At 35.9% G+C, this 25004-nt stretch overlaps 1 protein-coding gene across 9 annotated transcripts in view; it reads left to right on the top strand.

Annotated features, from left to right (window-relative positions):
• RALGAPA1 (Ral GTPase activating protein catalytic subunit alpha 1) overlaps positions 1-25004 on the top strand; it is a 225162-nt gene that overhangs the window by 166228 nt on the left and 33930 nt on the right. For all 9 annotated transcript variants that reach the window (XR_012919733.1, XM_012736523.3, XM_012736520.3 and 6 more), the window contains one exon: positions 3102-3257. Coding sequence is in view for 8 of the 9 variants with exons in the window: in XM_012736523.3 (XP_012591977.1) it covers positions 3102-3257 (156 nt within the window). In the remaining variant the exon portion in view is untranslated. The remainder of the gene's footprint in view (positions 1-3101; positions 3258-25004) is intronic.

A 25004-nucleotide genomic window follows, 5' to 3' on the forward strand; every position in this document is an offset into this window, starting at 1 on the left:
CATTATATAATTATAAAAGAATCAATTCACCAAGAAGACACAGCCCTCATAAATGTGTGTGCACCAAACAAAAGAGCAACAAAATAGTTAAAACAATAGCCGATAGACCTGAAAGAAGAAATAGACAAATCTACAATAATAGTTAGAAATTTCAACACTTCCCAACAATTGAGAGAAGAACTGGACAGAAAATCAGATATATAGAAGAATTCAACAACACTATCAACTAATGGGAGCTAATCTACATTTATGGAATACTCTACCCAACAATTGCAAGATATACATTCTTTTGAAGTGCCCACAAAACACCAAGATATATCATATACTGGGTCATAAACCTCAACAAATTTAAAAGCATTGAAGTCATATGGTATATTCTTAAACCGCAATGGGATCAAACTTAAAGTCATTAACAGAAAGAAAATAGGAAAATTTCCAAACACTTGGAAAGGTTTCTGATTCCATTTATATATAATAACATTCTAGAAATAACAGTAGAGAAGTGTAGAACAGATGAGTAATTGCCATGTGTTAAGGAGGAGATGGGTCAGGAGGGAATTGGGTATGGTTCATGTAACAGGGCAACATGTGAGGGATCCTTGTGGCTGGAAATGTTTTATCTCTTACTGTATCAGTATCAGTATCCTGGTTGTGGTATAGTTTTACATTGGATTCTGGGTAAAGGGTACATGGGATTTTTTAAATTACTCTTTCATTTCTTCCTGTGACTCTCCAGATGTTTAGTTTTTTAAAAAGTAGAGATAAGCACGTTACAAAAAGTGTTTACAGCAAAGAAATACTAAATTGAGACTTTCTTCTTTACATTATCAGACACTTGAAAGAGAACTGACTTGAAAGTAAATCATTTTGTTGGTAAAACAAAACAAAAATTTTACACTAAGATACCATTCGTCACCTATCACATTAGCAAAGATCATAAAGTTTGATAATATATTTGAAAGGACATAAGAGAAACTGGCACGCTCATACGTAGTTGGTACTGGCTATGGAGAGCAGTTTGGTAGTGTATTTCAAAATTAGAAGTACATGTGCCCTTTGACTGAAAGTTTCACTTTTAACTATTGTCCACAGATCTCCTTTCACAAGTAGAACGTGGTATGTTCAGTGTTATTCACTGCAACATTGACTGTAATAGCAAAAGATTGAAAAAAAAACTAAATATCCTTAGAGAACAAATTAAATTATTGTACCTATAAAATGAATGTATGCAAAGCCATGAAGACAAAAAAATGAGGAAGCTTGGTACCGAATGTTTTTCAAGATACATTAATTATAAAAAGCAGTGCAGAATACTACATACATATGCACTGTGTGTGTGCACAAACACTCATGCCTGCATGCATGCACACAAACACACAAATTTGATTGTAGAGCTGGGCACAGTGGCTCACACCTGTAATCCCAGCTACTTTGGAGTCTGAGGCAGGAGGAACACTTGAGGCCAAGAGTTTGAAATCTAATCTTGAATTAATAAAATGTGGTATATGTATACCATTGGAGTACTATTCAGCTATAAGAAACAGCGGTGCTATAGCACCTCTTATATTTTCCTGGCTAGAGCTGGAACCCATTCTATTAAGTGAATTATCCCAAGAATGGAAAAATAAGCACCACATATACTCACCAGCAAATTGGTATTAACTGATCAACACCTAAGTGAACACATAGGAATAACATTTATTGGGTGTTGGGCAGGTGGGGGGGGAGGGGATGGGTATATATATACATAATGAATGTGATGCGCACCAACTGGGGGGTGGACACGCTTGAAGCTCTGACTCGAGGGGTCAGGGGGGTCAAGGGCAATATACGTAACCTTAACATTTGTACCCCCACAATATGCTGGAAAAAATTAACTAATTTAAATAAAATAATAAAAAATAATTAGCCAGGTATAGTGGTACACACCTGTAGTCCCAGCTATTTGGAAGACTGAGGCAGGATTATCCCTTGAGCCCAGAAATTTGAGGCTGCAGTGAGCTATGATCATGCCACTCCACTCCAGCCTGGGTGACAGAGCAAGACTTTAAAAGAAAAGAATTGTATATGCAGAGAAAATTTTGGAAAGATACTTGAATTGCTTTCTATGAGGAGAACTAAATAGCTGCAGGTGAGAAACATAGAAGAAAGAACGTTAGTATACCTTTTTATATTTTTGAATCTCTAATTATGTAAATGTATCACTGAGTCAAAAAAATTAAACTAAGAGATTGAGACAATCTTATAATAATGGCATAAAAACTAATGTGTCAATCACGTGTTCAACCATTAGTAACTGATATTGATATTTGTTCTGTTTACCTGGTGCAGGGATTTGTTTTTGTAATTCTCAATTTTATCAGATATTCAGCTTTTGTTATAGTAAAGTATATGCATAAATTGTGTTCTGTAAGTGGAGAGATACAGATGATTTTTTAGTTTTTCTTTTTTGTTTCATATATAGCCCTCATTTTCTACGGTGAACACAAGTTCTTGGCTTCTGTGCATCATGCAAGTCCAGGGAATATAATCCAATGCAACGTTCCTGATATTATTGTTTATTTTATTTATAATCAGGAAATAATTTTTTTTAAATCTTTGTACAGATTAATTTATTTTTTAAACGTAATTATAGTTCTGCATGTTTTCTTTTTGTTCTGAGTTATGATATGTACAAACAAGGAAGCCAGCTTTATTAGTAAATACAATACACCTAATTTGATCATTTTATCAAATTAACATTACTATTTTAACTTTTCTCCAAATCATTTCCAGATTTGATGTTTTTTCTCTGGCCTGGGAGTCCCCTGACACCCTTTATAATATACCATTAACACCTAGTAGCCTAACAAAAGATGCATAGTACACAGCAGTTCATTTCTTTCCTAATTAACTCCTACTAATTAGGGATCCTCAAATACTTTAGAAAAATGCAAGTGGGAGCAGATCAGCTCTAATAATTCTAGATTAAGTATTGGTTAATAACATGCAAAAGACTTCATTTCCAATGTTTTCGTAAAATGAGAAGTTTGAGTCTTTTCAATAGCATTTTTGAGCTTTATTTAGTTGATTAATTTTATATGGCTTTTCATTGCTTCTAGATAAATCTTACAAACCATTGTGGTTTTATGGGAGGACTACAAAAAAACAAAAGCACTGGATTGACCACTCCATATTTTGCTACCTCTACAGTGGAAGTAATATTTCACGTATCAACAAGAATGCCTTCTGATTCTGATGATTCTTTGACCAAAAAAGTAAGTTCTGAGAAAAAAGGTAGAGTTAAAATATCAGTAATTAAGAAAATTAATACATAAATATGTAAGTAATCTATTAATAATTGATAAAGCACTATTTCTGGTTGTAGTGCTCTACTCTTCACCTAATACTGTTTTCAAAAACAGGATTGTTGTTCAGCAAACTGTGTTTTTCTTAAAGAACAATGATGTAACTGAAGGTTACAGTCTTTTTATTTTTAATTTTATTATATACAAGGTTTACAACACCATGTTCTGGTATATGGATAGATAGTAAAATTGTTACTATAGTGAAGCAAAATTATGTATCTGTCCCATTACATAGTTACTTTCTGTGTGTGACAAAAACAGCTAAAATCTACTTATATAACAAAAATCCCAAATACCATACAATTTTCTTAACTATAGTTCTCATACTTTAGATCTTTATACTTATCATACCACATATCTGCTACTTTGTATCCTTTGGCCTACTGGTCTCCATTTCCTCCCTGTCCCCCCTACTCTACCCTTGGTAACTACTGTTTTATTATCTATCTCTGTATATTTGATTTTTTTTTAATGACTCTGTGTATAAGTAGTGTCACACAATATTTTTCTTTCTGTGTCTGCCCTATTTCACTTAGCATAGTGTCTTCCAGGTCATCCATGTTGTGGTAAATGGCAGGATCTCCTTTTTTAAGGTTGTATAATATTCCATTGTGTATGTATGCCACATTTTCTATATCCATTTGTCCATCAGTGGACACTGAAGATGATTTCCATGTCTTAACTATTATGAATAATGCTACAATGAACATAGGAGTGCAGGTATCTTTAGGAGCTGGTGATTTCATCTGCTTTGGTTATATCCCCAGAAGAAGGATTGAGGGGTCATTGGTAGTTCTATTTTTAATTTCTTTAAGAACCTCCATACTTTTTTCCATAATTGCTATACCAGTCTATATTCCCACCAATAGTGTTCTGGGGTTCACTTTTCTCCACACCCTCACCAACATTTTTTGTGTTTTGTCTTTTTGGTAATAGCATCCTAACAGGTGTGAACTTATGTCTCACACCTGGTTTTAATTTGCACTTTTGTGATTAATGTGATGTTGAGCATCTTTTCATATACCAGTTGGCCATTTTTATTTCTTCTTTAAAGAAATGACTATTGAGGTCCTTAGCCCATCTTTTAATCCAATTATTTTTCTGCTATTGAGTTGTAAGATTGTTGATAAGCTTTAGATATTAACCCCTCATCAGATAAGGTAGTTTGCAATTTTTAGATAGATAGATAGAGAGAGAGAGAGAGAGATATGGTAGAACATGGTAGAATATATCAACTGATGGCCCACAGGTATTAAAACTTACACCACCATTTTGCCATAGCACACATAGGCATTTAAAAATCATTTTGGTGACTATAGAGATACCGCAGAGTATCATTGTATATGTTCAATCCATATTTGCTTGTGTTAGTGAAAAACATTTTAAAAAGCAAAACCTTGTCCAACATTTCTTTCCTTTACTTTCTCTTCCTCCTCCTTTCTTCTCCTAAGTTTACAAAACTACTGCTAAATGTAACCCTCAGTTGTTTTACTTAGTATTCTGTTGCCTGGTATCAAAGCTCTTCACATTTCATTAATAAGCTCTGAAACAGTATTATTCTCATACTCTTTATAAAGGAACTTCAGAATTCCTCTCAAATATTTTATAAGATTGGTGGACTACACTTGATGGCTTTTGTTTACATTTTAGAATATTGTTGGAAATTGCCTACTAAATAGGTAATGTCTTGGAAAACTGATGAGTGCTAATTAGATTAGACTGAGTAGTAGGGGTGGACGTAATTGATAAGCATAGGAAAGTATATTCAATAAGAAGTTTGCTACAGAACTTCTTGCCATATACTTCTTAGAAGTACAAGATGAACCATGAATACTGACAAGTAGATGATGATAATAGGATTAAAGCTTCATTAAACTTCAGCTAAACCCTTTCTTCCATCAACTCATTTTAAATCTCTATGAAAATAAGCCATATGCAAATTATTGACAGTTATAAGTGTAGTGTAAAAATAAGTAATTATAATCATTGAGAATTTGGCAGTGGCTCATATTTGTCATTACTGTCATTTTTATGACTATGGATATAATTTTTAAACACCAGAGAAAGTCTAAAATTAATACTGTATTACTATTCTGTCCCACAATAGTGACTGTATTAGTAATCAGTACTCTTCTTTCCTTATATATTTCTTTTTAAAATCTATTCTTAATTGATAAATTATATATATTTATAGTATACAACATATTTTGATATATATACATGGAATGGCTAAATCAAGCTAATTAACATGTGTTACTTCACATACTTATTAATTGTTCATGGTGAGAACACTTAAAATCTATTGTCTTAGCAATTTTCAAGTATACAATACATGGTTATAAACTATAGTCACCATGTTGTACAACAGATCTCTTGAACGTATTCTTCCTGTCTAACTGAAATTTTGTGTCCTTTGACCAACTGGTCTTCAATTCTAAACTTTCCCTTTTTCTCCCCCTCATAGCCCCTAGTAAGTCCGCACTTAACACCATAGATAGGTTCTTGGAAATTGTAATGTATAATGAAACCAATGTTTTTTTGTCATCAACGTTATAACAAAACTATGAAGGAAACAACATTATTTGAGGGCCTGCTGTGTCTGGTTTTGCTTAAAGTTGCAGTTTCTAAGAACCTATCGATGATTTTTAGGGGAGAACTTAACTATAATCTCTACTTCTGTGAGTTCAACTTTTTTAGATTCCACATATAGGTGAGATCACACGTTATTTATAATTTTTGTGCCTAGCTTACTTCACCAAGCATAGTGTCCTCCAGGTTCATATATGTTTTTGCAAATGGTAGGATTCTTTCTCTCTCTCTTTCTTTCTTTCTTTTTTTTTTTTTTTTGAGACAGAGTCTCACTTTATTGCCCAGGCTAGAGTGAGTGCCGTGGCGTCAGCCTAGCTCACAGCAACCTCAAACTCCTGGCTCAAGCAATCCTCCTGCCTCAGCCTCCCAAGTAGCTGGGACTACAGGCATTCGCCACCATGCCCGGCTAATTTTTTGTATATATATATTAGTTGGCCAATTAATTTCTTTCTATTTATAGTAGAGACGGGGTCTCACTCTTGCTCAGGCTGGTTTCGAACTCCTGACCTCGAGCAATCCGCCCGCCTCGGCCTCCCAGAGAGCCAGGATTACAGACGTGAGCCACTGCGCCCGGCCCCTTTCTTTCTTTCTTTCTTTCTTTTCGTTAAAGGGTATTTTATTTTGTATTTGTACTACATTTTCTTTATCCATTTGTCCATTCATGGACACTTAGATTGGTAACATATTTTGGTTATTGTGAATAAGGCTGCAGTGAACATGGAAATGCAGATAACCTCTTTAACATACTGATTTTATTTCCTTGGGACATATACCCAGTAGTGGGATTGCTGGATTATATGGTAGTCATAATTTTAATTTATCAAAGAACCTCCATACTATTTTCCATAATAGCTGTACTAATTTAAAATCCCACCAACTGTGTACCAAAGTCCCTCTTTCTCCATACTCTTACCAACACATTACAATTTGTCTTTTTAATAATAGCTATTCTAATAAATGTGAGATGATATCTTACTGTGGTTTTAATTTAAAGAAATTATTGGTATCTTAGATTTCAAATCTAAGAGCAGAACAAAGTAGATTATTTTTTATTAAATGCTTTTTTTAATTAAAACTACAGCAGCTACCACAGCTTGGGTCACTGAAAAATAAAAAAAAATAAAAAAATAAAAAACTACAGCAGAATATTTTTACTTCACCGTATTAAACCTAGTAACTATATGGCACTTGATACTTTATTCCTATGACCTTTGTGGAAATGTCAAATAAATAAGATGTCTTATTTCCCTCAAAATAATTATGAGGATTTTTTTTTATTTTTATTTTTTATTTTGTTCACATTTTTTTTATTTCAGCATATTATGGGTACAAATTTATGGTACAAATGTTAAGGTTATGTATATTGCCCATGCCCCCTCCCCCCTCAAGTCAGAGCTTCAAGCGTGACCATCCCCCAAACATTACGCTTCTCACTCATTGTGTTTTTATATACCCATCCCCTCCTCCCAACTCCCACCTGCCCTACACCCAATAAAGGTTTTTCCTATATGTCCACTTAGGTGTTGATCCATTAATACCAATTTGCTGGTGAGTACATGTGGTGCTTGTTTTTCCATTCTTGAGATACTTCACTTAGTAGAATGGGTTCCAGCTCTATCCAGGAAAATACAAGAGGTGCTATATCACCATTGTTTCTTAAAGCTGAATAGTACTCCATGGTATACATATATCACATTTTATTAATCTACGCATGTATTGATGGGCACTTGGGTTCTTTCCACAGATTTGCAATTGTGAATTGTGCTGCTATAAACATTTGAGTGCAGGTGTCTTTTTCATAAAGTGACTTTTGATCTTTTGGGTAGATGCCCAGTCATGAGATTGCTGGATCAAATGGTAAATCTACTTGTATCACTTTAAGGTATCTCCATATTGCTTTCCACAGAGGTTGAACTAGTTTGCAGTCCCACCAGCAATGTAGGAGTGTTCCTATCTCTCCACATCCACGCCAGCATTTATTGTTTGGGGACTTTTTGATAAAGGCCATTCTCACTGGAGTTAAGTGATATCTCATTGTGGTTTTGATTTGCATTTCCCTGATGATTAGAGATGTTGAGCATTTTTTCATATGTTTCTTGGCCATTATTCTGTCTTCTTTTGAGAAGTTTCTGTTCATGTCCTTTGCCCACTTTTTGATAAGGTGGTTTGATTTTTTCTTGCTGATTTTCCTGAGTTCTAAATAGATTGTAGTTATCAGCCCTTTATCGGATGTGTAACTTGCGAAAATTTTCTCCCATTCTGTGGGTTGTCTATTTGCTCTCTTGACAGTTTCTTTGGCTATGCAGAAGCTTTTAAATTTGATCAGGTCCCGTTTATTTATTTTTGTTGCTGCTGTGATTGCATTTGGGGTCTTCTTCATAAACTCTTTGCCTAAGCCAATGTCTAGAAGAGTATTTCCAACATTTTCCTCTAAGATTTTAATAGTTTCACACCTAAGGTTCAAGTCTGTTACCCAGCGTGAGTTGATTTTTGTGAGAGGTGATAGGTGTGGGTCCTGTTTCAGTCTTCTACATGAGGCTATTGAGTTTTCCCAGCACCATTTATTGAATAAGGATTCTTTTCTCCAGTGTATGTTTTTGTCTGCTTTGTCAAAGATTAGTTGGCTATATGAGGATGGTTTTATATCTGGGTTCTCTGTTCTGTTCCACTGGTCAATGTCCCTATTCTTGTGCCAGTAAAACGCTGTTTTAATGACTGTAGCCTTGTAGTATAGTTTGAAGTCTGGTAGATTTATACCTCCTATTTTGTGTTTATTGCCTAGGATTGATTTTGCTATACGGGGTCTTCTCTGGTGACATGCGAAGCGTAAAATTATTTTTTCTATATCTGTGAAAAATGATGATGGTAATTTGATAGGGATTGCATTAACTCTGCAGGTCACTTTGGGTAGTATAGACATTTTAACAATTTTGATTCTGCCAAACCATGAGCATGGTATATTCTTCCATCTGTTTACGTCCTCTGCTATTTCCTTCTTTTTTTTTTTTTTTTTTTTTTTTTTTTTTGAGACAGAGTCTCACTTTGTTGTCCAGGCTAGAGTGAGTGCCGTGGCGTCAGCCTAGCTCACAGCAACCTCAATCTCCTGGGCCTGAGTGATCCTTCTGCCTCAGCCTCCCGAGTAGCTGGGACTACAGGCATGCGCCACCATGCCCGGCTAATTTTTATATATATATATCAGTTGGCCAATTAATTTCTTTCTATTTATAGTAGAGACGGGGTCTCGCTCTTGCTCAGGCTGGTTTCGAACTCCTGACCTTGAGCAATCCGCCCGCCTCGGCCTCCCAAGAGCTAGGATTACAGGCGTGAGCCACAGCGCCCGGCCTGCTATTTCCTTCTTCAGTGTTTCATAGTTCTGCCTGTAGAGGTCTTTTACCTCCTTAGTTAAATATATTCCAATGTACTTTATTTTCTTTGTTGCTATTTTGAAGAGAATTGAGTCTTTGATTTGGTTCTCTCTTTTACTGTTGTTGGCGTATATGAATGCCTCTGATTTCTGTGTATTGATTTTGTATCCTGAGGCTTTACCAAATTTATTTATCAATTCAAGGAGTCTCTTGGTTGAATCCTTGGGGTTTTCTAGGTATAATATCATGTCATCAGCAAAGAGTGAGAGTTTGATCTCTTCTGCTCCCATTTGGACACCCTTAATTCCACTCTCTTGTCTGATTGCTATAGCAAGGACTTCCAGCACGATGTTGAATAGAAGTGGAGATATTGGGCAACCTTGCCTTGTTCCAGTTCTAAGTGGGAATGCTTTCAATTATTCCCCATTCAGTATAATATTGGCTGTGGGTTTGTCATATATGGCTTGTATCATTTTTAGGAAAGCCCCATCTATGCCTATTTTGTTGAGCGTTCTTATCTTAAAAGGGTGTTGAATGTTGTTAAATGCTTTTTCTGCGTCTATTGAGAGGATCATATGGTCTTTGTTTTTGCTTCTGTTTATATGGTGAATTACATTTATAAATTTGCATATGTTGAACCATCCCTGTATCCCTGGGATGAAGCCCACTTGGTTGTGATGGATTATTTTCTTGGCAAGCACCTGCATTTGATTGGCTAGGATTTTATTGAGAATTTTTGCATCTATATTCATAAGGGATATTGGTCTGTAGTTTTCTTTTTTTGTTGCATCCTTTCCTGGTTTTGGTATCAGGGTTATGTTCACTTCATAAAATGTGTTGGGGAGGATTCCCTCCTTCTAGATGTTGTGGAATAATTTCTGCAGGATAGGCACCAGTTCTTCCTTGTAGGTGTGGTAAAATTTGGGTGTGAAACCATCTGGTCCAGGACTTTTCTTTTTTAGAAAGGTTTTTTGTTGCTGTTTCAATTTCAGTACTTGATATTGGTCTGTTCAGGAATTCTATTTCTTCCTGGTTGAGCCTAGGGAGGCTGTGTGTTTCTAAGAAACTGTCCATTTCCTCCACATTTTCCAGTTTGTGTGCATAGAGGTTTTTGTAGTATTCATAGATTATAGGCCAGCTGCGGTGGCTCACGCCTGTAATTCTAGCACTCTGGGAGGCCGAGGATGGCGGATTGCTCGAGGTCAGGAGTTCGAAACCAGCCTGAGCAAGAGTGAGACTCTGTCTCTACTATAAATAGAAAGAAATTAATTGGCCAACTAATATATATAGAGAGAAAAAATTAGTCGGGCATGGTGGCACGTGCCTGTAGTCCCAGCTACTCCGGAGGCTGAGGCAGAAGGATTGCTTGAACTCAGGAGTTTGTGGTTGCTGGGAGCTAGGCTGATGCCACGGCACTCCCTCTAACCTGGGCAACAAAGCAAGACTCTGTCTCAAAAATAAATAAATAAATAATTTAAAAAACGTAGATTATATCTTGTATCTCCAGGGCATCTGTTGTAATTTCTCCTTTATTGTTCCTGATGGAGCTTATTAGAGATTTTTCTTTTCTGCTTTTTGTTAGTCTAGCTAGCCAAAGGTGTGTCAATTTTGCTTAGTTTTTCAAAGAACCAACTTTTTGTTTTATTAATCTTCCGTATGGTTTCCCTATTTTCAATTTCGTTTAGTTCTGATTTGCTCTTAATGATTTCACTTCTGTTGGGTTTGGGGTTGGTCTGTTCTTCTTTTTCCAGCTCTTTGAGACGATTCATCAGGTTGTCTATTTGTGATCTTTTTGACTTTTGGATATAGACATTAATGGAAATAAACTTTCCTCTCAGGACTGCTTTATCTGTGTCCCACAAGTTTTGGTAACTTGTGTCTCCTTTGTCATTTAGTTCAAAGAATCTTTTGATTTCCATCTTGATTTCCTCATTTATAAAGTGATCATTCAGCAGAAGGTTGTTTAGTTTCCATGACTTTGTGTAGAAATGAGGACTCTTGTTAGGATTGATTTCTACATTTATTCCATTGTGGTCTTCAAAGATACATGGTATAATTTCTATTTTTTTAAATTGTTTGAGACATGCTTTGTGTCCTAGGATATGGTCATCTTAGAGAATGACCCATGAGCTGATGAGAAGAACGTATATTCAGTGGTTGTGGGGTAGATGTCCTGTAAATGTCAGTCAGGCCCTTTTGTTCTAGAGTTCTGTTTAAGTCCATTATTTCTTTGTTGATTTTCTGTTTGGAGGATCTGTCCTGTGCTGTCAGTGGGGTGTTAAGTCTCCAACTATTAAGGTGTTGTTGTTTATCCATTTATTTAGATCAAGTAGAGTTTGCTTTATGAATCTGGGTGCACCAAGGTTGGGTGCATATATATTTAGAATTGTTATGTCTTCTTGTTGAACTGTACCCTTCAACATTATATAGTGACCTTCTTTGTCTTTTATTACTTTTGATTTCTTGATTTTGAGTCTTGATTTCTCCTCCATATACAAAACTTAGCTTTGCAGGGAATAAGATTCTAGGCTGGGCATTATTCTGTTTGAGAAGAGTGAGAATGGGGCCCCAGTCTCTCCTTGCTTGTAACGAAGTCTGGCGTTATTCGGATTGGCTTTCCTTTGTATGTTACTTCCTACTTTTGTCTTACAGCTCCAGCTCCTGGAAGGGCCTCTTTAGTTGATATTTTGGTCGTGATGTCTTCCTGTTTGCATTGAATCTCCCAGGGGTCCTTTGAGCTTCTGGAACTTGTATCTGGAGATTTTTAGCAAGGCCTGGGAAATTTTCCTCTATTATATCTTCAAATAGCTTGTCCAACCCTTGAGTGTTTTCTTCTTCCCCTTCTGGTAACCCTATGACCCTCACATTAGGTTTCTTCACATAATCCCACATCTCTTGTAGGCTTTGCTCTTTTCTCTTGTTTCTCTGCTCTAGAGGTTTTGTTTTTAATTATTTAAGAAGTAATATCTGAAGTTGATGTTTAAAAATTCCTTATAACAAATAATACAAATTTTGGAGATGGTAACAATGTGTTAGAATTGTTAAATGATTGAGGTCTAATGGAAGTTATCCTCTAAAATTGTCCAATAAACTGGAGAATTTTGAGAGATGAAACCTTGAATACTAATATTTTGTTTTATCTATAAATATAGACAGACTTTTTGTGGTAAAATATATACAACATAAAATTTATCATTTAAACCACTTTTAAAAACTATTTTATCTACTTCACTGGCTTTAAGTATACTCACAGTTCTTTGCAACTATTACCACTATCCCTTTCCAGAACTTTTCATTTGGTCCAAAATATTTTTAAATGTCTCTTGAGTTTTTTTTCCTTTGACACATGTGTGATTTACAAGTGTGATGTTTAATCTCCAAGTGTTTTAGGGTTTTCCAGCTGTCTTTGTGTTATCGATTTCTAGTTTAATTCCATTAGGGTCTGAGAGCAGATATTGTATGAATTCTGTTCTTTTAAATTTGCTACTGTGTGTTTGATGGCCCAGAATATGGTCTCTCTTGGTGAATGTTCCATGTGAGATTGAAAGGAATGTGTAATAATGTTGATGTTGCATGAAGCAGTCTGTAGATGTCAATTAAATCCAGTTGATTGATGGTGGTATTGAGTTCAACTATTCTTAACTGAATTTCTGCCACTGAATCTGTCTATTTTTGATGAGGGGTGTTAAAAGTCTCCAACTATAGTAGTGGATTTGTATATTTCTCCTTGCATGTTTATCAGTTTTTGCCTCACATATTTTGATGGTCTGTTATTAGGCACATACACATTAAAGATTGTAACATCTTTTTGGAGTATTGTCTTCTTTATCACTGTGTAATGCCCCTTTTTATCCCCGATAGCTTTCTTTGCTCTGATCTGTCTTCTGCCAGAACTTAATGTATAGCTACTCCCACTTTCTTTTGATTTGAGTTAGCATGGAACATCTTTCTTCATCCCTTTACTTTTAATATCTGTGTGTCTTTATTTACAGTGGGTTTTTTGTAGACAATATTTTAGTGGTGTTTTGTTTTTAGCTCCACTCTGACAATCTTTTAATTGGTGTATTTAGAACATTGACATTTAAAATGATTATTGATATAGTTGATTAATATCTACCATATTTTTTAGTGTTTTCTATTTGTTGCCCTTGTTCTTCATTCCTCTTTTTGTCTTTCTCACTTTTTCTGCCTTTTCTAGGTTTTGTTTTGCTTTTCCTGAAACAGAGTATTGCTTTGTAACTCCAAGTAGAGTGCTGTGGCATCATCATAGCTCACAGCAACCTCAAACTCCTGGGCTCAGGTGATCCTCCTGCCTCAGCCTTCTGAGTAGGTGGGACTATAGGCACATGGCACCACGCCTGGCTGATTTTTCTGTTTTTAGTAGAGAGAGGATCTTGCTCTTACTCAGGCCAGTCTCCTCAGTTGAAACTCCTGAACTCAAGCAGTCCTCCCACCTCAGCCTTCTAGAATGCTAGGATTACAGGCATGAGCTACCCCGCTCAGCCCCTTCTCTGGTTTTAATTGAGTGGTTTTATACTGTTAAATTTTTTCTCCTTTTTTAGCATATCATTTACACTTTTTTTCTTTCTAACTTTTTTAATGATTGCCCAAGTGTTTATTTTCTCTTACTCATTCTCTGATGTTCTTCCTTTTATTACGTAGATCCAAGTTTATGACCTATATCATTTTCCTTCTCTCTGAAGAACTTCTTTTAACATTTCATGGGAAGCAGGTCTACAAGCAACAAATTCCCTCAATTTTTGTTTGTCTGAGAAAGTCTTTATTTTTCTTACACTTTGGAAGAATAATTTCTCAGGCACAGAATTCTACATCGGCACATTGGTGGGGGTGGGGTATTCTCTCAACACTTTACGTATTTTACTCTACTTTCTTCTTGCTTCCATGGTTTCTGAGGAGAAGTCAGAAGTAATTTTTATCTTTGCTACTCTGTAGATAAGATATTTTTTTCCTCTGGCTTCTTTCAAGAGTTATTATTTATCTTTGATTTTCTGAAGTTTGAATATGATATGCCTAGTCGCAGTTTTTTTTTTGTTGTTTTTGTTTTTTGAGACAGAGTCTTGCTCTGTTGCCTGGGCTAGAGTGCCATGGTGTTGGGCTAGCTCACGGGAACTTCAAACTCCTGGGGTCAAACAATTCTTCTGCTTCAGCCTTCCCGGTAGCTGGGACTACAGGCGTGCGCCACCATGCCTGGCTAATTTTTTCTTTTTTCTTTTTTTTTTTTTTTTTTTTTTTTTGACAGCAGCCTGTATCTGTATAATTTTTTCTATATATTTTTAGTTGGCCAATTAATTTCTTTCTATTTTTAGTAGAGACGAGATCTTGCTCTTGCTCAGGCTGGTTTCAAACTCCTGACCTTGAGTGATGCGCCCTCCTTGGCCTCCCAGAGTGCTAGGATTACAGGCATGTACCACCACACCTGGCCCTCATAGTTTTTTGGCATTTATCCTGCTTGATTGTTTGCTGAGCTTTCTGAATCTGGGTTTGGTGTCAGACATTAATTTGGGGGAAATTCTGTGTCATTATTGCTTCAAATATTGAATTTGTTCCTTTCTCTCTTCTCCTTCTGGTATTCTTGTTATGTGTATTTACATCTTTTATAGTAGTCCCACAATTCTTACATATTCTGTTCTCTTTTTTTCAGTCTTTTTTCTCTTTGCTTTCCAGTTTTGGAGGTTTCTGTTGAGATACTCTCACACTCAGAGATTCTTTTCCTCCACTGTGTTTAGTCTACTGATGAGCAATGAAAGACATTTTTCATTTCTGTCCCTGTGTTTTTTATTGCTAGCATTTCTTTTTAATTATTTCCTAGAATTTTCATCTCTGATTACATTATCTGTTCTTTCTTGTTGTCTTCCTTTTCCATTAGAGCCCTTAGCATATTAATCATAGTTTTAAATTCCCAGTCTACTAATCCCCACCACATCTGACTTTTTATCTATCTGTCTGTCTGTCTATCTATCTACCTACCTACCTACCTACCTACCTACCTACCTACCTATCTATGAGACAGAGTCTCACTCTGTTGCCCTGGCTAGAGTGCCATGGTGTCAGCCTAGCTCACAGCAACCTCAAACTCCTGAGCTCAAGCAATCCTCCTGCCTCAGCCTCTTGAGTAGCTGGGATTATAGGCATGCGCCACCATGCCCAGCTAATTTTTTCTATATATTTTTAGTTGTCCAATTAATTTATTTCTATTTTTAGTAGAGACAGGGTCTCGCTCTTGCTCAGGTTGGTCTCGAACTCCTGACCTTGAGGGATCCTCCTGCCTCAGCCTCCCAGAGTGCTAGGATTACAGGAGTGAGCCACCGCACCCGGCCCTGACTCTGCTTTTGATGCTGTTCAGTCTCTTCAGACCATGGTTTTTCCCTCTTAGTATGCCTTGTAATTTTTTGCTGAAATCCAGACATAGATACATTGGGTGAAAGGAACACTGGTAAATAGGCCTACAGTGGTATGAAGGTAAGGTATGAGGGAAGAAGGAAGCATTCTGTTGTCCTGTAATTAGGATTCAGTCTTTTGGTGAACATGTGCCCCTGGATTGTGGATTTCACCAGTGCTTTTCAGTTCCTCCTCACCCTTTAGGTGGGACAGGATGACTATAGGGAGCTGGAGTTGGGTATTTTTCTTCTCCCAGGTAGGTTATGCTCTAGTATATTAGTTTCTTCTGAGGGCAGGCCTTTTTAAGAAGAGGTGCTTTAGTGTATTTTTAATAATTGCTTTTCCCCTCCCCCCTCTCATCTGCCTGACACCCGATGAATGTTATTACTATATGTGCACTTAAGTGTTGATCAGTTAATACCAATTTGATGGTGAGTACATGTGGTACTTGTTTTTCCATTCTTGGGATACTTAGTAGAATGGGCTCCAGCTCTATCCAGGATAATACAAGAGATGCTAGATCACCATTGTTTTGTGGCTGAGTAGAGCTCCATGGTATACATATACCACATTTTATTCATCCACTCATGTATTGTTAGGTACTTGGGTTGTTTTCACATCTTTGCAATTGTGAATTGTGCTGCTATTAACATTCTAGGGCAGATGTCTATTTTATAGAATTTTTTTTTCCTTTGGGTAGATGCCCAGTAATGGGATTGCTAGATCAAATGGTAGTTCTACTTGTATCTCTTTGAGGTATCTCCATATTGCTTTCCGGAGATTGCACTAGTGTGCAGTCCCACCAGCAGTGCATGAGTGTTCCTATCTCTGCATCCATGCTAGCATTTATTATTGTTTTGGGACTTTTTGTTAAAGGCCATTCTTACTGGGGATAAGTGATATCTCATTGTGGTTTTGATTTGCATTTTCCTGATGTTTAGAAATGGTGAGCATTTTTTCATATGTATGTTAGCCATTAGTCTATCTTCTTCTGAATAGTTTCTGTTCATGTCCTTTGCCCATTCCTTGGAGTTTTTAACTCTCAGACTTGTCTACATTGAGCCTTCAGCAGTTCAGTTACAATTCAGGTTTTCCTATACTGGCACTGGATTCTGTGAAAGTGTCTGCTCCAATAAGCTGTGATTCTCCTCTCTCCAGTTGAGTCCGGGCTAGGGGGAGCAGTTTTCCCTGTGACCTCCCTTCTCTGATGAATCTAAGAATTGTTGATTTTTTCAGCTTGTTTGACTTTTTACTTGTTAGTACAAAGTGGTGACTTCTAAGCGTTTTATATGCTGGACTAGAAACTGAAATACCCAGAATTTTTTTATTGTTCCAGACAGCAACTCTGTACACATTAAATAGCAATTCCACATTCCTTCCTCCACTTAGCCCTTGGTAACCTTTAATCTACTTTCTCTATGAATTTTCCAATTCTAGGAACCTCATATATAAGTGGAATCATACAATATTGGTACTTTCGTGCCTCTCTTATTTTACTTATCATGTTTTTAAGGTTCATTCATGTTGTAGCATGTGTCAGAATTTCATTACTTGTTATGACCAATAATCTAGTGTGTGTGTGTCACATTTTGTTTATCCATTCATTTATTAAAGGACCGTGGATTGTTTCTACCATTTGGCTATTATGAATAATACTGCAGTGACCACTGGTGTTTGAATCACTGTTTGAAGCACTGTTTTTAAATTATCTGGGGTATATCTAGTAATTTTACTCCTAGGTCTATATCTAAAATATACCCAAAATTGTATGTTTAACTTTCTGAAGGATTGTCAAACTATTTTCCACAAGAGCTACACCATTTTACACTTCTGCCAGCAATATATAAGGAGGGTTCCAATTGTTCTCCATCCTTGCCAACACTTGTTATTTTCCATTTTTTAAGAAAATTACAGCCCTCCTAGTAGGTGTGAAATGGTATTTTGTTGTGGTTTTGATTTGCATTTCTCTACTGACTAATGATGTTAATCATCCTTTCATGTACTTATTGGCCATTTGTATATTTCTTTGCAGAAATGTCTTATTTTCTTAAGTAGTAATTTAAATCAAGTCTACTCTATCAATGTCAGACTAAGTTGAAACTTTTTCAATTAATTCTTTATGTATGGCCGAGGCGGGCGGATTGCTCAAGGTCAGGAGTTCGAAACCAGCCTAAGCGAGACCCCGTCTCTACCAAAAATAGAAATAAATTAATTGACCAACTAAAAATATATATACAAAAAATTAGCCGGGCATGGTGGTGCATGCCTGTAGTCCCAGCTACTCAGGAGGCTGAGGCAGTAGGATCGCTGAGCCCCGGAGATTGAGGTTGCTGTGAGCCAGGCTAATGCCACGGCACTCACTCTAGCCTGGGCAACAAAGTGAGACTCTGTCTAAAAAAAAATAATAATAATAATTCTATATGTATGAATAATGTAGTCATGTAATAACTCCTAATACTGTGATTCTTCTTTAAGAAATGACAGGCAACTTTTAAGTCCAGCAAAGGGAATATTTACCTGATCTTATAATTCAGTATAACTAGTCTAAACCTTCTTTTCATAGACATAAAAAAAACTTATAAACATTGATTTCTGTATATACTGGTTTTCCCTTTTCCCTATTTTCTGTGATTCTTGCCCTTGATCTGCTCCTTAGAGACCTACTATATAAGATTTTTCTAAATAACAGGCTTATATTTTAGCTCCATTATAGTATCACTTTATTTTTAATAGGTTAAATGTTTAAACTTAATCATAGAAGCCAGTTGTCTTATAGCAGTTCTCCTTAATAAAAAAAATCACTTCCTGTATTGGTATTTTTTCTCCTGAATTTAATAAATTCCACATTAGTGGTAATAAGTTGAAGCCTAGAACATGTGTCCTATTACAAATGAACAATTGGTTATCATTAGGTTGTCCCCCCTGTCCTTTGTACATATATCTTTAGGTGTGTTAATCCATTCAGTAGACACATTAATGAGCACTGGTTGAAGTGTAATATTGGAGGAAGTAAGGCTTGTTGACCTCGGCATGAAGTTTAATACCTCTAATTAAATTAGATAGTCGACAGTCAGTATAAAGAAATAGCCATGCCTCTGGCAAGCAGAATTATTTATGACTCTAGTTCTTTGTTTTAAACTTGGTAGGAGAAAGTCATTTATATCCATTTTATAGAAACTAATTTTAGTTCTGACTTTTTATTTAAAATATCATTTGGTGATTTATAAATTGCTTTAAAACGTTTATTTTCTCAGAATGGAAAGCAAATGTCCTTGGACCTATTGAAGTATAGCATTTTTATTTCTTTTGAAGAGAACTCTTTTCAAGGCTCAAGACAGTAGCAGCAGAATTTTTACAACATAGATTATACTTTTTGAACAAATTAACCAAATACTCAGTCTAGCAAAGTTTCTCTTAGAAATATTATATACCACCATATCAAAAATCCTGATATAACCCTAGTCCAAGCCATCTGTTCTATAAATTATCTCTACCTGAGGAAGATTGATGGAAAATGGTTAAAAATAATTTCCACTTAACTGAGTGTATTCACCCCTAAAAATCAAAAGTGCTGCAGGCATTGGTATAAAGTGTTCACAGGAGCCTCTCTCATTTCCTCTATCTCCTTGTTCTAGCCACTTGCTGATACTTTGCTTCATAGGTAGCTGAATCATCCTTTTAGAAGTTTGATGAAGATCAAGTTGAGATAATTGTAACATACTTAGTTGGACTCTCTAGTCTATCTTTCATTTCCTGGACCCCCCAAAAGAGGGGAAAGAAGCACTTTATTTAAGTCAGTTTCCTCTGAAATACTATTAGTGTAACAGACAGCATTTCATTTTCTGTCTTGAAATTTGGTCACAATGGTTTCGCAAATAAATGAAACTTGTAGACCAGCTTGGTCTGATTTTAATTTTAAATCCACTTTTCTTTATTTTATATAGAAATGAAATATAGGATACTGTCCAAATAACTATATACAAAATGTAATCTGGAAAATGAATTCAAAAAAACAAATTTAAGGAATAATAAAATTTTTGTCATTATTTTAATAAAAGTAAAGTTCATAATCCTGTGAAATTATACTGATGGTTTCAGTCCCAAATATAACAATCAACCTTATAAAAAATAATTCTATTTTATTATTATAGACTATACCTTTAACCCCAATTTTTACAAATATACTCCTAATGACAAGAATGGAGGATAGAGAAACCAGAAAATATAAATGGTTCAGCACAAATTTATCTCACTGCTATAAATGGTATAATTTGAATGGGATAGCAGTGACTTCTCATTGCATGTACAATAAATTCTAATTCTTACTGTGGCCTACATGATTTGGCCACCTGCCTGCCTATCTTTCTGATCTCTTCTGTCCCTTTCCTGCTGCAGTTGGCCTCACTGGCTATTATTCTAACCTTCCAACATGTCAGGCTCATTTACATGTCAGAGATTGTATATACTTAATATTCTGTGTTTGAAATGTTTTTTTCCCCACATTGTCAGGCTTTGTCATTCTCATTGTTCTACTCTCAAACTCACATGACAGTTTCTCAGACCTTTCCAGACCATCCTAGCTAAAGAAGCAGCCTTCTACTATAGAACTTTATCATATTACCCTAGATTATTTTCTTTATAGCACTTATCACCGTATAAAGTTATCCTATTTATTTATTTTTACATATGTTTATCGGACTCCTCCCACTAAAATATCAATGTCATGAGGACAAGGACCCTGTCTTTGGGTTTTGCTTACTACTATATCCTCAGCACCTAGAACCAGGCCTATTGGAATTTGATAAATGTTTGTTGAGTAGACTACCCTATGGTACCATAGCCGCAAACCAAAAGAACTATCTATAGACACCTTTGTCATTATCAAAGTGGTGTGTTTGTTTGTTTGTTTATTTTTGAGACATAGTCTCACTTTGTTACCCAGGCTAGAGTGCTGTGGCATCAGCCTGACTCACAGCAACCTCAAACTCCTGGGATCAAGCAATCCTTCTGCCTCAGCCTCCTGAGTAGCTGGGACTACAGGCATGCACTACCATGCCTGGCTAATTTTTTTCTGTATATTTTTAGTTGGCCAATTAATTTCTTTCTATTTTTATAGTAGAGATGGGGTCTCACTCTTGCTCAGGCTGGTTTTGAACTCCTGACCTTGAGCGATCCACCCACCTGAGCCTCCCAGAGTGCTAGGATTACAGGCGTGAGCCACCACGCCCGGCCCTCAAAGTGGTGTATTTAAATAAATGCCATAATTGCAGATAATTCTATTTTTATGCTATGTACTATCTAATGATAGAAAATGTTTGCCAAGATAAGGAATGTTATATTATCTTTTTAATAGTGAGCAGTGTTTATTGAATCCCCACTCTGCTACGGCATGGTACTAGATGCCATGTGTATTGCTCTTAAGAAGGTTTTCTTTTTTGATATTTTGGATTTTTTTCTTATGAGACAGGGTCTTGCTCTATTCCTTGGGCTGGAGTGCAGTGGCATCATCAGAGCTCACTGCAACCTCAAACTCCTAGGCTTAAGTGAGACTCCTGCCTCACCTTCCCATGTAGCTAGGACTACAGGCATACACCACCATGTCCAGCTAACTTTTTTATTTTTTGTAGAGACAAGGTTTCACTATGTTGCTCAGGCTGGTCTTGAATTCCTAGCCTCAAGTGATCCTCCTGCCTCAAACTCCCAAAGTAAAGAAGGTTTTCTTAATTGCTACAAATAAATGATCCAGACAGCAAGTGAATATATGAAAATATATATGTCTATTACAGTGTATATGAAAGTATGTTTTTTCACATGATTGAGAGGTATATGATAGTATATGTTTTGCTTAATATGAGTGTCTGGAAGGTGGGGGAAAGAATGGGGGCTTGGGGCAGTGAGAATACTAAATTTCAATTTCTACATTATAATTCCACTATCTCCTGAAGTAACTGCCTAGCCTAGTTAACTTCTACGTGTTCTTCAACTTTTAGTTCTAGTGCTGTTATAAATACATGTTCTTTATTATGTACATTCAGAGAAATATATGTGGAGTATATGTCTATTTTTACCTATCATTGCATTTACAAAAGTGGATAGGAAGGAGGGAGGGAAGGAAGGAAGAGAGAAGGTGTTTTAATAACTCTTGAACTAGTCCAGGTATGTAGTATGACTACCATCTGATCTAGGATAACAGTAGAGGAAATAGGAAGGAAAGTATAAAAAAGGAATGTGATACTTTAAAAAAAAAGTGAAGAGCTTGTTAGAGACATAGTAAGGAAAACAAAGGAATCAAAAAAGACTATCAGGTTTTGATCCTGAATGATTATAATTAGTTGTTAGGTGCTTTTGTACAGAAATGGGGAGGTAGAAGAGTAAGCCGATTTTGTGAGAGAGATAATATAGTTAATTTACATGAAGTATAGTCTCTAGCACCAGATGAATGATATTTTATGGCACTGAGGAAATCTAGAATTGACTCTGGAATTCATGCTGATAATCGTAGAGAATGATAGCACTGTTATAAGATGGATGTCTTAGCCTATTTGGGTTGTTATAAAAAAGATACCATAGACTAGGTGGTTTATAAACCACAGAAATTTATTTGTCTCAGTTCTGGAGGCTGGGAAGTCCAAGAACAAGGTGCTGGTGGATTGACTATCTGGTGAGGAACCACCAGATACTCAACCATCTTCTTGCTGTAACCTTACATGGCAGACAGGGCAAGTGAACTCTCTGGGGTCTCTTCTAAGGGCATACATCCCTTATAAAGGAACTGTCATGACCTAATCACTACCCAAAGTCCCCACCTCCCAATACCATCATCGCATTGGGGGTTAGGATTTCAATATTATGACTTTTGGGAAGACACAAACATTCAGTCTATAGCAATGGACAAACATCTGATTTTTCCACAAAAGGAAATGGAGCAGGCCACAGACTGTTGAAATTACCAACATTCATGAGCTCCATATCAATGCCTGGCAAAATAGGATTATTTTAAACAGATGGTTTATGAGCACTTAGATTATAAAGTAGTGATCACTAGGAGCCACCAAGAGTTCACCATAACAAATCACATCAAAATAACTTAATTCGTTTTAATAGGATTACTATGTCAGGGAAGACAATAGATTGTGTAAAATATTTAACTTAAGTTGTGGACAAGTTGAAGAAATGTGGTTTTAATAATATGGTAAGTATATTCATGACTGATTGTGTAATTATATTGAAAATACATAAATTAGTTATTTAACAAGAAGCAATACAGGGAAATGGTTAAAGTATGGGTTCTGGAGCCAGGTTACCTGGGCTTAAAATCTTGGCTCTTACTAGTTGTATGACCTGAGGCAAGTTACTTCATCCTTTTAAGCTTCAATTCCTCACCTGTAAAAATAGTGGTAATAATAATTATACTTATAGGCTGGGTATGGGGGCTCACGCCTGTAATCTCAGCACTCTTGCAGGCCCAGGTGGGAGGATCACTTGAGGTCCGAAGTTTGACCAGTCCCAGCAAAATAGAAATAAAATAAAATAAAAATAGAAAGAAATTAGCCGGGCAACTAAAAAGAGAAAAAATTAGCTGGGCTAATTAAAAATTAGTGGTGAGCGCATATAGTCCCAGCTACTCAGGGGGCTGAGGCCGGAAGGATCTCTTGAGCCCAGGAGTTTGAGGTTGCTGTGAGCTAGGTTGACACCACAGCATTATAGCCCAGGCAACAGAGTAAGACTCTGTCATAAAAATAAATAATAATAATTATATTTACCTTGTAGCATTGTTGTAAACATTAAATAAATTATCATAAATAGTAAGCACTTAATAAATAAATACCTTAATAAATGTTGGGTATTTTTTTTTTAACCAGGAGGAAAGTTTCTAATGACTTGCTTTAAGGCTCTTACCCCAAACCTGTCCCATTTGACATTTTTGTCCAAAACCTAAATGAACACACAAGAATTTGAATTTAAGGGTAACTCAAATCTGGGAAAGAGTGAGCCAACACATTGACTATCAGAATCAGGCTAACAATAGACCTTCATAAATTTAAAGATAATCTGAACTTGGCAAGGGAAAATATAGTAGGAATAAATATGAAATCCTCTCTTTAGTTCTAGCAGTCAGTTGTACCTGCTTAAAAGAACTTTCTAAGAAAAAGACTCAGGGGTTTGAATTGACTAAAAGTTCCATTTGAGCCAACATTATAAAAATACAAAAAATAATTTAGTGATTAGAACAAAGGAAGAAACAGTCCCACTGTTGGGTTTACTGTAGTAGAGTGTATATTGACAGTATATTCTATTCTGTACACTACAATTTAATAGAAACATCAGTAAACTGAGATAATAATCCAGGATTATGAATATGTTTTTAAAGTATAAGAGGAACAACTAATAACACTTTTAACCTGGAAAAGAAATGTATTAGACTGATCTTCAATTATCTGAAAAGATAATATATAGAATACAGATTGGATATTGATAAGGCTCATTTTAGAAGAACTAGCTTCAGGAAAGTAGGTTTTAGCATAGTATAAAGAATGTTTCAATGACTATAGCTCCTTGAGATAGACTGATTTGTAAATTGGTAAACTTTCCAATCTTAGAAATATTCCAGCAGAACCAGGATATCTATTTCTCAGGAATATCGTAGCACTCTATATTGGGCGGGAAATTAGAATTTTAAGATCACTGCCCATATAAACATTCTACAGTGTATTAAGGACTTCAGTTGTGTACATGTTGAATTTCATTTAGCTGCTTTATCTTCATTAATAATGATAATCTGTAGCATATATTATTAATATATGCCCAAATGACTTCAACAGCAGTTGAAGTGAATTTAGAAGAGTAGTGTCATTGCCAGTCATTTTAACAGACCTATCCCATGTACAGAAGTCTTGTACTGTCAAATATAAATGAATTAGCATCTGGGTCAAAAAAATGTAGGGAGGTTTGAGAGTTTTCAAAGTGTAGGAAAACCTGCTGAGTATTCATGGGACACAATCTTATAAGTTCTTAAGAGATAAGGAATAAATAAAATAAATATAAAATAGTATATATATAAAATATGTTAAATATACATAGACCTGAAATTTCTATTAACTCTTAACCATTAAAAATTCATTCTTGGCTAGGTGTGGTGCCTTATGCCTGTAATCCTAGCTACTTTGAGAGGCCGAGGCAGGAGGATCACTTGAGCCTAGGAGTTTGATGTTGCAGTGAGCTGTGACGGCACCACTGCATTCTAGCCCAGGCAACAGAGTAGCAATTTCTCAATTTGTGTTTAATTACTGTATAACAGGTTTTA

The sequence above is a fragment of the Microcebus murinus genome, chromosome 6, assembly GCF_040939455.1.
Source record: "Microcebus murinus isolate Inina chromosome 6, M.murinus_Inina_mat1.0, whole genome shotgun sequence".
Classification (NCBI taxonomy): Eukaryota; Metazoa; Chordata; class Mammalia; order Primates; family Cheirogaleidae; genus Microcebus; species Microcebus murinus.